Below are 13,589 nucleotides of genomic sequence, written 5' to 3' on the forward strand. Positions count from 1 at the left end.
AGTTATAACCAAGTGGAGTGGGAAGGACATAAGAACATGAGAAGAGCTTGCTGAATAAGGTCAGATGCTCATTATGGGAAGCTCATAGCCAGGATCTGAGCACAAGTCCCCCTGTGGTTTCCAACCAATGCCATTCAGAAGCATTCCTGCCTCCATCTGATAGCCTTCTCCTCCACGAAAGCCTTAAATCTAATAATAAATATAATCAATTTTTGAAAAACAAAAACACATGCAATGTCTGCAAGGCTGCCCCGTCCACAAAGCAATGCTCCCTCATTCTGCACAAACCAATTTTGGGTTTTTCCCTATTTCTCCATTTATATTGGTTTCCTGGAGACTGTGTATATCTCACAATCCAGGAAGGGATAAGAACCCCACAGCAAAGGGATGTCCTGATGAACCAAGCTGTTGCTCATGCAGACAGCCCACGGCACCCATTGATTTTACACTGTGGCAGCAGATGACACCGTTGTCTCTAAAATAAAATATGGGAAGGAGACCTTTTTTCCCCTTGGTAATATTTTTTGTTAAGGCATTACATCTGAGCCGCGATCAAATGTGCTGGTGGCAGGCATGCAAAAAGCAGGTGTTCAGCGTTGCGGACTCACGGTAGCACCTCGCCTCCTGTTGATACCATCCATCCAGACATTCAGAGACACACCGGCCTTCGTGAAAGGTTCGTGGGGGTGCGCATGTGGTGCAGTTCTCTGGCGATTTCTCCAGACAGGATAAGCAGGAGGAGTGGCACTCTGCAGCAAAGAAAGAGATGGGGGAGAAGGACAAGAACGTGAGCGCAGTGAACCGCATTTGCCTTGTTTTGTTTTGCTCACAGCACCTTCTCGCACGATGCTTGGAAAGGACGCTGCACAACTTTTCCCTCTGCTATGATTTCTGCTCACCCTCTCCAAAAGGTGGGCGGGGTTTGTGACACCGCATGGGCTTCCTCAGACCGGGGAGCCACCCACCTTGCTACAGGGTGGCTGTTGCCCCGCCCCCACCTCGGCAGGCCAATGGGCTGCTGGCTGGAGCTGGGGCGAGGGCCAGGGAAGGGGCCTATGCTCTTGGGTCCAAGTTCACTTGTTTTCTTTCCAGTTTCACCCACCCAACCTTCCCTAAATATTGTTGGGATGCGTCCGGGGAGATGGGGGCATTTGGCAGGCCCCCAGCTGGCTCCAGCCGCCGGGCGAACTCTGGTTCCCGGAACAGCATCAATCAGCGACTCAAGCCTCCGAAACGTTCAGGGGCTGAGCACATTCTTATCAGCAGAGTGAATAACTTCTCACAATGGAAGTGGTAGACAGAGACACGTATAAGCATTATTTACAGGAGTTTATTCAGCATAGTTCAGGAACAAAGGAAAGAACATGTCTGCTTCCCTTCGTGTCCAAGCAAACAGCAATATAGCAAAAGCAATATACAAACAGAAGCTCCCAGCAAGCCTGTGCTGGAAGTAAACAGGCATGTAACACACAACAGTCATGCCTGTTCTTTTTAAGGTGGAATGGAACTATACCCCAACAAATATAACATGGTCTTCTTTTGCAGGCTAACCTCTTGCTTCCTAGGTCAGCGGGCGCTGCTATGGTCATAAGATGGGTGCTTGAATTCAGAACCGGGAAGGAATTTCCCTGCATTGACACCTTCCCCGTAGCAATTTGTCACAACTTTGGCGGTTTTAGGCCTTGGTCGGTATTCTATAGTCTATCTGCGAGTCGGGGGCAGCGTATTGATGCACCCCCATGCAGCAGCGTTTGCGGGGTCCGTTAAAGGGTTGATTGCGGGAGTCACTGGCCCTAGAGTGGCGGCATGTAGGTCAAACTCCCGGCTTTGGCGAAGTGGGAGGGCATGCTGTGTAAGCTCACGCTTCCTTCCCACAACGCCTGACTGCCCTGCGCATCCTCAGTCCCTGTTGGGTATGAGAGGCCTAAGCCAAGGTTCCTACACCTGAAATCAAATAAAGTTGTGGCTTAATTTTAAACCCATATATTCTTGTCATGTCTCATTATTTTTTTTTAAAAAAAAGATTTTTATTAAGGTTTTACAAAAAGAAAAAAGTTACAGAATAAAAAAGAAAAAAGGAAAAATACAAAAAGTACAAAAATACATAGAAAAAAAGATACAAAATACAAAAAAAAAATAGAAAATAGTTAAAAACAAATCAATCTTTTCATATCTTAAATTTCGTTTACTTATTTCCCCGACCTCCTCACACCTCCCTTTTTTGTATTCCCGTTCACATGGTTAATTCAGCAAATCCTTACCCTCTTTCTTTTTATCTTAATTCTATATCTCAACATATTATAACTTTATATTTTCATCCGTTATCAATTCATTTTTACATATTCTTGTTAACCTTGTTGCTAAGGCCGCTTGATTTCAATCCAACATCATTTTAACATTCATTAATTTTACAATGTTTCTGCAAATAGTCTTTAAATTTCTTCCAATCTTCTTCCACCGACTCTTATCCCTGGTCTCAGATTCTGCCCGTCATTTCCGCCAGTTCCATATAGTCTATCACTTTCATCTGCCATTCTTCCAGAGTGGGTAAATCTTGTGTCTTCCAATACTTTGCGATGAGTATTCTTGCTGCTGTTGTAGCGTACATAAAGAAAGTTCTATCCTTCTTTGGCACCAATTGGCCGACCATGCCCAGGAGAAAGGCCTCTGGTTTCTTCAGGAAGGTATATTTAAATACCTTTTTCATTTCATTATAGATCATCTCCCAGAAAGCCTTAATCCTTGGGCACGTCCACCAAAGGTGAAAGAATGTACCTTCGTTTTCTTTACATTTCCAATATTTATTATCGGGCAAATGATAGATTTTTGCAAGCTTGACTTGTCATGTCTCATTTAAAGAGGGGGGAGGTAGGTTCTGGGGACAGGGTTTAGCGCATGGGCTTGCAAAGCTCATGAGAAGCAATGCAGAAGGTTCCAGCTTCAATTCCCGGCTTCTACAAGTAGGTGTGGAAGGACTCGTGTCTGAAATCCAGCAGAACTTCTGCCACTCAGTGTAGACAAGATAGAGCAATGGTCCAATTCAGCATAAGACAGTTTCACATGGTCCATCTCCAACAGGCAGTTGTCCAGCCTTTGCTGGACTGCCAGGGAAGGAGAAACCTCCACGCTTGTGGTTTCCACGTCAAGCTGCTCGTATCATCAAGAAATTCCTAACACTCAACCCATGGGTAGGCAAACTAAGGCCGAGGGGCCAGATCCGGCCCAATCGCCTTCTAAATCCCGTGGACAGTCTGGGAATCAGCGTGTTTTTACATGAGTAGAATGTGTCCTTTTATTTAAAATGCATCTCTGGGTTATTTGTGAGGCCTGCCTGGTGTTTTTACATGAGTAGAATGTGTGCTTTTATTTAAAATGAAACTCTGGGTTATTTGTGGGGCATAGGAATTCATTCTTCCCCCCCCCCCCCACAAAAAAATATAGTCTGGACCCCCCCACACACAACGTCTGAGGGACAGTGGACACAGCCCCCTGCTGAAAAAGGTTGCTGACCCCTGACTCAACCCAAATCTACACCTGCAATGGCCTGCAATGTCCACAATCGTCTGCCCTGGGCCAGTTTTCTCCAATTCAGTTTTGAAACTGATCGCAAACCCTGAGCTCAACAGGTTCTCTCCGCTGCCAATTTCTGAAATATCTATATCGTAAGCAAAGTTATTTTCCACGGAGCATTTTTTTTGAGGGGGGGGGAATACAAATGCTGACCTGGAGATTTTGAGAAGGAATCTGATGCAGCCTTGTTAAGAGAAGGCCCTTGAGCGCAACAAAAGTGCTCAGAACTACTTTTGGAAGAGGCCGTCTCCCAATAAATGTCAACACAAAGTAAAACAGCGAGCAAAACAACCTTTTACTAGTCCATCATTTCTAGACAATTTATTCAACCAGATGGGAGGAGGGAGACATCTAGGTCAGCAGAATCTCCCTGCTTTGAAGATGGCCCACAGCTGCATCTATCTAGACTGTTTGGTTTTCTTTTAGGAAATAATTTGGGGATTTTTGAATAGTTGAGTGCTTTGGTGGGGTTGCTGGCCTACTGCCCTTCTGGTTTCCCTTCACCCCCCCTCCACACACCCCCATAAACCCACAATATCTCTCCCCAGAATATCCCCCAAACCTCTAGAGCAGATCTGAGGGCCATGCAGGAAGCTGGAGGGGAGAGAAAAGGAAGGAAAAGCCCTGAGTGCAGTATGTTGGGTCTCACCCTGTGACTTTTTTAAAAGCGTGAACCAATGAAGATAAGATTCCTTCATTATTATATCCTGGGAGTTTCCTTCACTCACCTTTGCATATCCCATCGCTATGGAGGTAGAAATGGTCTTTGCATCGGGGTAGGCAGACACCAACAGATGTCCCCTCGACCATCATTCCAGGTTGCAGCCCCTCCTCTGGCTTCATGCACCTTGTACAGTGCGAATGTTCAGGGCCAAGGCACTCGCGGCAAGACGAATGGCATCCTGCAAAACAGCAAAGCCACTGTGAAATCCCAAGAAAAGCTGTGCTGTATCTGTGGAAGAACGAGAAGCAAATACTCCTTCCGGAGAAAGGAAGATGGAGCATATACGGATATATGTATGTGAATGTATATATGAAAGAGATTTCATCAACGAGACACAGGGCCGGCCCTACTATTTGACAGAGCAAGGCAGCTGCCTCAGGCGACAAATTGCTGAGGGACAGGGAGCAGTGTTGAGGTACCAGCCAGTCTTCTCTGGCCCTCCTAAGTTACTCTGTAGCTTATTTTGTTGTTTTTAGATTTTAGTTTGTTTTAAGAGCAGCAAAACAATACAGTTTTATCAAAGCCATAAAGACTGTGAACAGCCTCTTCTGATTCAGGATGATCCAAGGATAAAATTATAGGTAAAATTCAGGACTAAAACAATAGACAGACATGCAGTGAGGAAAATCAAGAGGGGAACAAAGGAAGATGGTTAGAACAAATAAAACCAGTACCTCGTAGACATATATGACCAAGGGCCTGGAAACCAAGCCTTATGAGGAAAGTTTGAGGGTATTGGGTATGTTTAGCCTGGATAGGAGGAGACTGAGAGGAGATGTGATAGCCATCTTCAAATATCTCAAGGGCTATCACATGGAAGATGGAACAAGCTTGTTTTCTCCTGCTCCAAAAAGTAGGACAGGGAGAAGATGAGAGATTTGTGGACTGGCAGCAGCAGCCCTGGAGCTGAGGTTGTCAGCCCAGACCTCCCCCTGCCACAACCTCGCCACCACTGCCTCCCTGAGTGCAGTCCTCCTGCCACTTAAAAGCTATCTCTGCGACCCCTACATGAGCCACGGCTGCATTAGAGCCTAGTCCTGTTGAGATCGGGTTGCAGGCTTTCCTTTCCTATTAGGCCTGCAACTAGAAGCAACATTTCTCTTACCTTTGCAGATGGTGTGGTCCTGGTAAAAGCCCTCTCCGCATGCAGAAAGGCACTGACCCCGGCGCAGGACTAGGGGCAAGGAACAGGACGCACACTGAGTAGACAAAGGTCCGACGCAGCTGGCGCAGGAGCGGTGGCAAGCTGGTAAAGAAGGAACAGAGGAAGTTTGTAAGCGGGACATACTTGACTCTCATTCCACCCAGCCACACTGTTTCCTTCCCATATATTTTCTTCCACATTTCAGAACGTAAGGAGAACCCTGCTGGATGAGGCCTAGCTCACCAGATACCTGTGGAAAACCCACAAAAAGAAAGATTGGGCACAGCAACAACTTTCCCCTCCTGAGGTTTCCAGCAACCGACATTCAGAGGCATTAAATGTAAAGGTAAAGGACCCCTGATAGTTAAGTCGAGTCGCAGACGACTCTGGGGTTGCGACGCTCATCTCGCTTTACAGGCCGAGGGAGCTGGCGTTTGTCCGCAGACAGTTTTTCTGGGTCATGTGGCCAGCATGACTAAGCTGCTTCTGGCAAAACCAGAGGGGTGCACGGAAACGCCATTTACCTTCCTGCTGAAGTGGTACCTATTTATCTACTTGCACTGGCATGCTTTCGAACTGCTAGGTTGGCAGGAGCAGGGACCGAGCAACAGGAACTCACCCTGTTGTGGGGATTCAAACCGCTGACCTTCTGATCGGCAAGCCCAAGAGGCTCAGTGGTTTAGACCACAGCGCCACCCACGTACTTACTGAATACTATTTCTTCTATTGACCGCATTAGTGAATTTATTCATGTAAAGCAATTTCTGGTGCTTTAAATGATCACTTTCTGGTAGTTGGAATTGTTGAGCTTCCTAAGGGCTCATTGAGCTCCTGCTCTATCCACCTGAGGCCAGTTGACCTTCTTTGTTTTAGTTCCAGCTAGGGAACCAAATTCATGTTTTGGGAAAACGCATACAAAAAAGTGTACAGTGTTACATATAATGATGCATGCAATTTGTGCAAACTTTTTATGTATTCCACCCCCCAAAAAAAAAAAATCCGCCCGCAAATGGGACAGATCAGACCAGTGACTGTCAGCCAACATGAAACACAACAGATCTGTGCATTCCCTGTTGTTGTTGTTGTTATCTGTTAACTTTTAGAAGACATCTGAAGGCAGCCCTGTTTAGGGAAGCTTTTAATGTTTAATAGGTTATTGTACTTTAGTGTTCTGTTGGAAGCCGCCCAGAGTGGCTGGGGAAACCCAGCCAGCTGGGCAGGGTATAAATAATAAAATTATTATTATTATTATTATTATTATTATTATTATTATTATTAATTTGATTTATTTATTCAAATATCCCAAGGCAGTGTACATTAAGAACATAATTTATGCTGCATAATGCTAAAAACACAATACACAGCATCGTAATAAAATAATCAAAATAATGTCCCTCCCACCCACATTTAACAGGCCATAGAACATTTAATGCCCGAAGGCCTGAGTGAATAGGAATGTTTTCACCTGGCCTAAAGTTATGTAATGATGGCTCTGGGGAAAGCATTCCATAGATGGGGAGCCACCACAGAAAAGGCCCATCCTTGTCTCTCAGCAGCTCCTATAAAAGGAAGCATCTGCTGGCAGACGAGTTAGGAACTTGTACTTGGAGTTTGATAGTCCTGATTTCACTGGCCTGTTTTGTTTTGGTATGGGATGCTTTGGCTCTTCATATCACTGCTTGAAAAGTAATCTTTATAGTCAAGGCTTGACAGCTCTCTCTCCCCTCCAGCCCCCCCCCCCCCCCGTTTTTGTAATACCAGAAAAGCAGCAAAACTAGAAGCTTTAGTGAATTCCGACCAGACTGCTGGGACACCTTCAGCTTGGGGGACCCCAAAGCTGAGCATGCCTGCTCTACAGATTCAGGAAAATTAAAAGCAAAGGTTTGACTTTCCACAAATAGCATTGCCTTGAATCCAGTGTGTGTGTGTGTGTGTGTGTGTGTGTGTGTGTGTGTTTGGAACTTTTAACATACAAATGATTTCCTTTCCTCTTAACCGCTCTATGAAGTAGGTCACTGGTGTTCCCCATAGGGCTGAGAGAGTGAACGAGTTGCCTAAAGGAAAGGAGAAGGGAGGGGACGAGACCTGGATCATGGGATAGCTAGAGGCTAAATTGACTGATTGTCAAGAGAATCTGCAAATGGAGGAATCTTTCTCTAACCACAGGAAGTTATTTGTAGAGCCAGCCATGCCATTAGAGAGGATGATGTATCCATCTCAGATGCTGGGGGGGGGGGCAGTGGCAGTAAGGTGACAAAGAAAATAATGCTAATAATGCTAATTAGTAATAATAATAATAATAATAATAATAATAATAATAATAATAATATACCGCCCATCTGACTGGGTTGCCCCAGCCACTCAGGGTGGCCTCCAAGAAATTATAAAACCACAGTCAAACATTAAAAACTTCCCTATGCAGTGCTGCCTTCAGATGTCTTCTAAAAGTCAGATACAGTGGTACCTCGGGTTACAGACGCTTCAGGTTACAGACTCTGCTAACCTAGAAATAGTACCTTGGGTTAAGAACTTTGCTTCAGGATGAGAACAGAAATTACATGATGGTGGTGCGATGGCAGCGGGAGGCTCCACTAGCTAAAGTGGTACCTCAGGTTAAGAACAGTTTCAGGTTAAGAACGGACCTCCGGAACGAATTAAGTTCTTAACCCGAGGTACCACTGTAGTTGTTTATTTCCTTGACATCTGACGGGAGGGCATGACTACCAAGAAGGCCCTCTGCCTGTTTCCCTGTAACCTCAGTTCTCACAGTGAGGTAACCGCCAGAAGGCCCTCAGAGTCCGGGCAGAACGATGGGGGTGGAGATGCTCCTTCAGGTATACTGGTCCGAGGTCGTTTAGGGCTTTAAAGGTCAGCACTGTGTACACCACATGGCCTGCTAAGTCAGCCCCCAGGTGCCGGTGTTTAAATAAGACTCAACGGCCAGGCAGCTTCTGAACATAGAACAGAACGGGGTGCCATTTTGTTCTTCACCTCAGGCAAATCAGTCAAGCACTGCTCTGAGCTTCTGTCCTTGCAATCGGGAGGGGATGCCCAGATTTCAATCTCTCTGTTCAAAAACATCACAGAGCCTTTACTCTGGTGCATTTAAATGTTCTTTCATCAGCAGTTCTGGAAGGGAGTTTCCAAAAAAAGGAAGAAAAGAAAAAAGAAATCCCCTACTGTCAACTTAAACGCCTCTGTGAATAACAAAGAGGCAGAATCGATAGATCACGTTCTTCTGCATTGTTCCTTTTATCATGATATATGTAAGATTTTTACTGAACCCTTTTTATGTGAATTCCCAGGACGATCAAATGCATTTTTATGCTTTCTTAATTCTTTCGGCTCAGAATGCATTCTCCTCTTCCAGGGTGGCTAAATATTGTGTTGCTGGCAGGTAAAACTCTCCAGGGACTGATTTTAGTAAGCTTATTACGCTCTTCTCTGTGCCCAGCATTTTATAGTACAGTCACTAATAACTTTACTGTTATGGGTCTCTAGTTTGTTTCTTTGGAACTATTTTATATACTTGTGCAAAGTCTCTTTTTTGAATGCTGGCCATTCACCGTAACGAAGAAACTGAGTGACCGACAACTGATCAAGCGACAAACACAAGTGTAAATCATTATTTCCATTGTACACTTTTTGAGTGGAATATTCCTTCACTTTCAAGCCAAAAGAATGGCCCGTTCTGATGTATGTTTGCTCTGAAGTCGGCCCCGCACTGCGTTCAAAGGGACTTGCACCCAGGTAAGCATGCAGCTGATGGCAGCCTAAATTGCCGAGCTGTCAGAAATCTGAGAAGCCCTATTCCACAGTGAGCTGTTGGATTGACATAAAAGTCAGAAAGGCTGAGAACACCAATGAAAGAACGCTAAAAGGAATCACCTAAATGTCTGTGTCTGAGTGACTGCTCTCATTTCCCCCAGAAAGATGGTCCAGTTTGGATTTGACAGCTGTTTATACTGCATAGCTATAAAGCCTTTAGCATCTTCCTGCAATTTAGAAATGGCTCAAGTATTTATTTATTTATTTTTTAAAAAAAGCAAAGGCTCACTTTTTAATTATTATCCATTTCTAAAATGTATTCCCTACCCTTCGGTGCTCATTGGCATCCTCGGGACAGCTTACAACAGCAAACAATAAAAATACAATCATACGGAACAACAATATAACGCAACAGCTGTGTGCATGAATAAATCTCCAACAGAATCAGATCAGTAACTTTAACATCTCCCAGTGGTCACTGGAAAGGTTACTGCAAACAGTGTTGTGTGTGTGTGTGTGTGTGTGTGTGTGTGTGTGTGTGTGTGTGTATCAATAGATAAACACACACACAAAACATCTTTACATTTTCCTGCTGACAGTGCCATGTAAACACAGTGTAAGGTAGTCTCTATGAGAGTATATTGTATTTAATTATGGGGTATCAGAGTTTTTTGTTTGAGTTTTGTTGTTTTTGGGGGGGGCGCGGGTGGCGCTGTGGGTTAAACCACAGAGCCTAGGACTTGCTGATCAGAAGGTCGGCGGTTCGAATCCCCGCGACGGGGTGAGCTCCCGTTGCTCGGTCCCTGCTCCTGCCAACCTAGCAGTTCAAAAGCACGTCAAAGTGCAAGTAGATCAATAGGTACCGCTCCTGTGGGAAGGTAAATGGCGTTTCCGTGCGCTGCTCTGGTTCGCCAGAAGCGGCTTAGTCATGCTGGCCACAAGACCCCGAAGCTGTACACCGGCTCCCTCGGCCAATAAAGCGAGATGAGTGCCGTAACCCCAGAGTCGGCCACAACTGGACCTAATGGTCAGGGGTCCCTTTACCTATCAGAGCTTTTAGGGGCTAACCAGGCTGGGATGACTGGGCTAGCAGGCTTGTTGGTTTTTGAATGTCTGATGTAGATCTTTTTCAATTTCGTTGTCCTGTATGGGACAATGACAATAAAGATTATCGTATCGTAAATCTAATCTTTACATTCAGACAGAGAGGCACAAATAAGACTGCAGCATGACGTCTGCCTTGAATCTGCAAGACAGAGGGCATTTAATGCCCCCGTGCTTAGGTTGTGGGTCTCCTTTCGATTACAAGGAAGCAAACACCACAAATGCTTTGCTTCAGACGCCCATTTTGAGACTATTCTTGTTTACGTAGGGCTTTTCTGACACAGGGCTCAACCGCCGTTAATTGTGTTTAATGGATGTGCTGCCTTTGCCTCCTGGGCTCTTTTAATGACCGCACAGGATGCAAGCCTATAAATGAAATAAATAATTAAAAGCAAGCCTCACCTCTGCATCTTTGAGAACTGTCTGCGTAGTAGCCGCTGGGGCATTCCGACACGCAGTCCCCGCCGTGCAAAAGTCCCCCCGGAGGACAGGCTGAGCATCTGGGCTGGTCTGAGTAACACTTATTGCAGGTCTCATTGCAGGCTAACGAAGGCAAGAATACGAGTCGTGAGTTGCAACAGGCAAAGGGAGGGAGAAGGCGAGAAAAGTTGTGTCGCATTTGGTGTACATAGTCTCAAAGCTGCAGAATTTCCAGGGGGTTTTAAAAGCCCTCCTTTTCCAGAATGTTCCTTCCCCCCTCCTTAAATAAGGCCAGGGCATCCTCTCAGGGCCTTATTTTAAGAAGGGGAATTTCAAATATGGTGTCAATTCCATCTACTTATCACAACAGGTCTTTAGATGGCTCTTAATAATGCTGCTGCGGGACGCCTCAGCGCCTAGGACTTGCCGATCGCATGGTCGGTGGTTCGAATCCCCGCGGCGGGGTGCGCTCCCGTCGTTCGGTCCCAGCGCCTGCCAACCTAGCAGTTCGAAAGCACCCCTGGGTGCAAGTAGATAAATAGGGACCGCTTACCAGCGGGAAGGTAAACGGTGTTCCGTGTGCTGCGCTGGCTCGCCAGATGCAGCTTGTCACGCTGGCCACGTGACCCAGAAGTGTCTGGGGACAGCGCTGGCTCCCGGCCTATAGAGTGAGATGAGCGCACAACCCTAGAGTCTGTCAAGACTGGCCCGTACGGGCAGGGGTACCTTTACCTTTACAGTGGTGCCCCGCAAGACGAACGCCTCGCAAGACGAAAAACCCGCTAGACGAAAGCTTCGCAAGACGAATTTCCCTATGGGCTTCCTTCGCAAGACGAAAGCCCATAGGGAAATCTCCAGGACAGCGGGGAAGCGCAGCGCATCTTCCCCACTATCCTCGGACCTCCTCCGAAGGCTGGCGGTGGGGCGGAGAGACCTCCTCCCGCCGCCAGCCTTCGGAAGGCTGCTCGGAAGGCTGGCGGCGGGAGGAGGTCTCTCCGCCCCACCGCCAGCCTTCGGAAGGCTGCTCGGAAGGCTGGCGGCGGGAGGAGGTCTCTGCGCCCCACCGCCAGCCTTCGGAAGGCTGCTCGGAAGGCTGGCGGCGGGAGGAGGTCTCTCCGCCCCACCGCCAGCCTTCGCAAGGCTGCTCGGAAGGCTGGCGGCGGGAGGAGGTCTCTCTGCCCCACCGCCAGCCTTCGCAAGGCTGCTCGGAAGGCTGGCGGCGGGAGGAGGTCTCTCCGCCCCGCCGCCAGCCTTCCGAGCAGCCTTCCGAAGGCTGGCGGTGGGGCGGAGAGACCTCCTCCCGCCGCCAGCCTTCGGAAGGCTCCCCCGAAGGCTGGCGGTGGGGCGGAGAGACCTCCTCCCCGCGCCAGCCTTCGGAAGGCTCCTCCGAAGGCTGGCGGTGGGGCGGAGAGACCTCCTCCCCCCGCCAGCCTTCGGAAGGCTCCCCCGAAGGCTGGCGGTGTGGTGTAGTGGTTAAGAGCGGTAGTCTCCTAATCTGGGGAACTGGGTTCGATTCCCTGCTCCTCCACATGCAGCTGCTGGGTGACCTTGGGCCAGTCACACTTCTTTGAAGTCTCTCAGCCCCACTCACCTCACAGAGTGTTTGTTGTGGGGGAGGAAGGGAAAGGAGAATGTTAGCCGCTTTGAGACTCCTTAAAGGGAGTGAAAGGCGGGATATCAAATCCAAACTCTTCTTCTTCTTCTTCTTCTCCTCCCGCCGCCAGCCTTCGGAAGGCTCCCCCGAAGGCTGGCGGTGGGGCGGAGAGACCTCCTCCCGCCGCCAGCCTTCCGAGCAGCCTCCCCGCGCCAGCCTTCGGATGGCTGTCCTGAAGACTTGCGGTGGGAGGAGGGCTTTCCTCCCCACCGCCAACATTCAGAATGCTGTTCTGAATGTTGGCGGTGGGGAGGAAAAACCCTCCTCCCACCACAAGCCCCGGGAACAGAGGAGAAGCGCTGCGCACCTTCCCCTCTGTTCCTGGACCTGTCCTGAAGGCTTGCGGTGGGGAGAAAAGCCCTTCTCCGCACCGCCAGCCTGGCAAGCGGTCTCCATAGGAACGCATTAATTGATTTTCAATGCATTCCTATGGGAAACCGTGCTTCGCAAGACGGAAAACTCGCAAGAAGAAAAAACTTGCGGAACGAATTAATTTCGTCTTGCGAGGCACCACTGTACCTTTAATAATGCGGCTCTTGTTAGTTTTTTACACCGTGTGTGGTATTTAAAATTTATTAATGATACCATAAGCCGTTTTGGGTGGGCTATATGACCAAAGAAGGGTCATATAAATTATTTTATAAATATTTATGCTATTAATAAAGCACAAGAGCCACATACCATAAATTTCAGGGTGTTTTCCAAAGGGGAGGGAAAGCAGGGCTCACCAAGTTGGTCACATCCAGTTAACCACATGTAAACCTCGTTGTTTGGCTGGCTGCCATGGGGAACTGCCATGACCCTTCCCCCCAAAAAAGGAGAGGGGGTCAAGCATGTTGAAGGCCACATGTAGGGTTGGAAAGGACGCCAAGAATCATCTAGTCCAACCTCCTGCGATACAGGAATCTCAACGAAAGCAACCATGACAGATGGCCATCCAAACTCTGCTTCAAAACCTCCAAGGAAGTAATCATTTAAACATTTCCATTGTTTCTGGATTTTATTTTTTGGTTTTTGTCTTATCAAATCATTTTTAATTTATTTATGTAGACAAGGATTAAATGTAAGGTATTGGTTGTGTTTAGAATACATTTATGAAAGATTTAGAAAACTTATTGATTAGAATATTTGTGTGAGATTGTATGAGGGAAATACGGAACAGCAGACACAATCTTGCTTAAAATGTATATAGGAGGTACAGTGTA

The 13,589-nt window shown here is 47.2% G+C and overlaps 1 protein-coding gene across 2 annotated transcripts in view; it reads right to left on the reverse strand.

Moving 5' to 3' along the window:
• FRAS1 (Fraser extracellular matrix complex subunit 1) overlaps positions 1 to 13,589 on the reverse strand; it is a 356,925-nt gene that overhangs the window by 151,985 nt on the left and 191,351 nt on the right. For both annotated transcript variants that reach the window (XM_083631513.1, XM_083631512.1), the window contains exons 15-18: positions 10,713 to 10,853; positions 5,400 to 5,540; positions 4,299 to 4,472; positions 609 to 749 (exon numbers count right to left, since the gene is read on the reverse strand). In XM_083631513.1, the coding sequence (XP_083487639.1) occupies positions 609 to 749; positions 4,299 to 4,472; positions 5,400 to 5,540; positions 10,713 to 10,853 (597 nt within the window). The remainder of the gene's footprint in view (positions 1 to 608; positions 750 to 4,298; positions 4,473 to 5,399; positions 5,541 to 10,712; positions 10,854 to 13,589) is intronic.

The sequence above is a fragment of the Podarcis filfolensis genome, assembly GCF_964270895.1.
Source record: "Podarcis filfolensis genome assembly, chromosome: 9".
In the NCBI taxonomy this organism is placed as follows: domain Eukaryota; kingdom Metazoa; phylum Chordata; class Lepidosauria; order Squamata; family Lacertidae; genus Podarcis; species Podarcis filfolensis.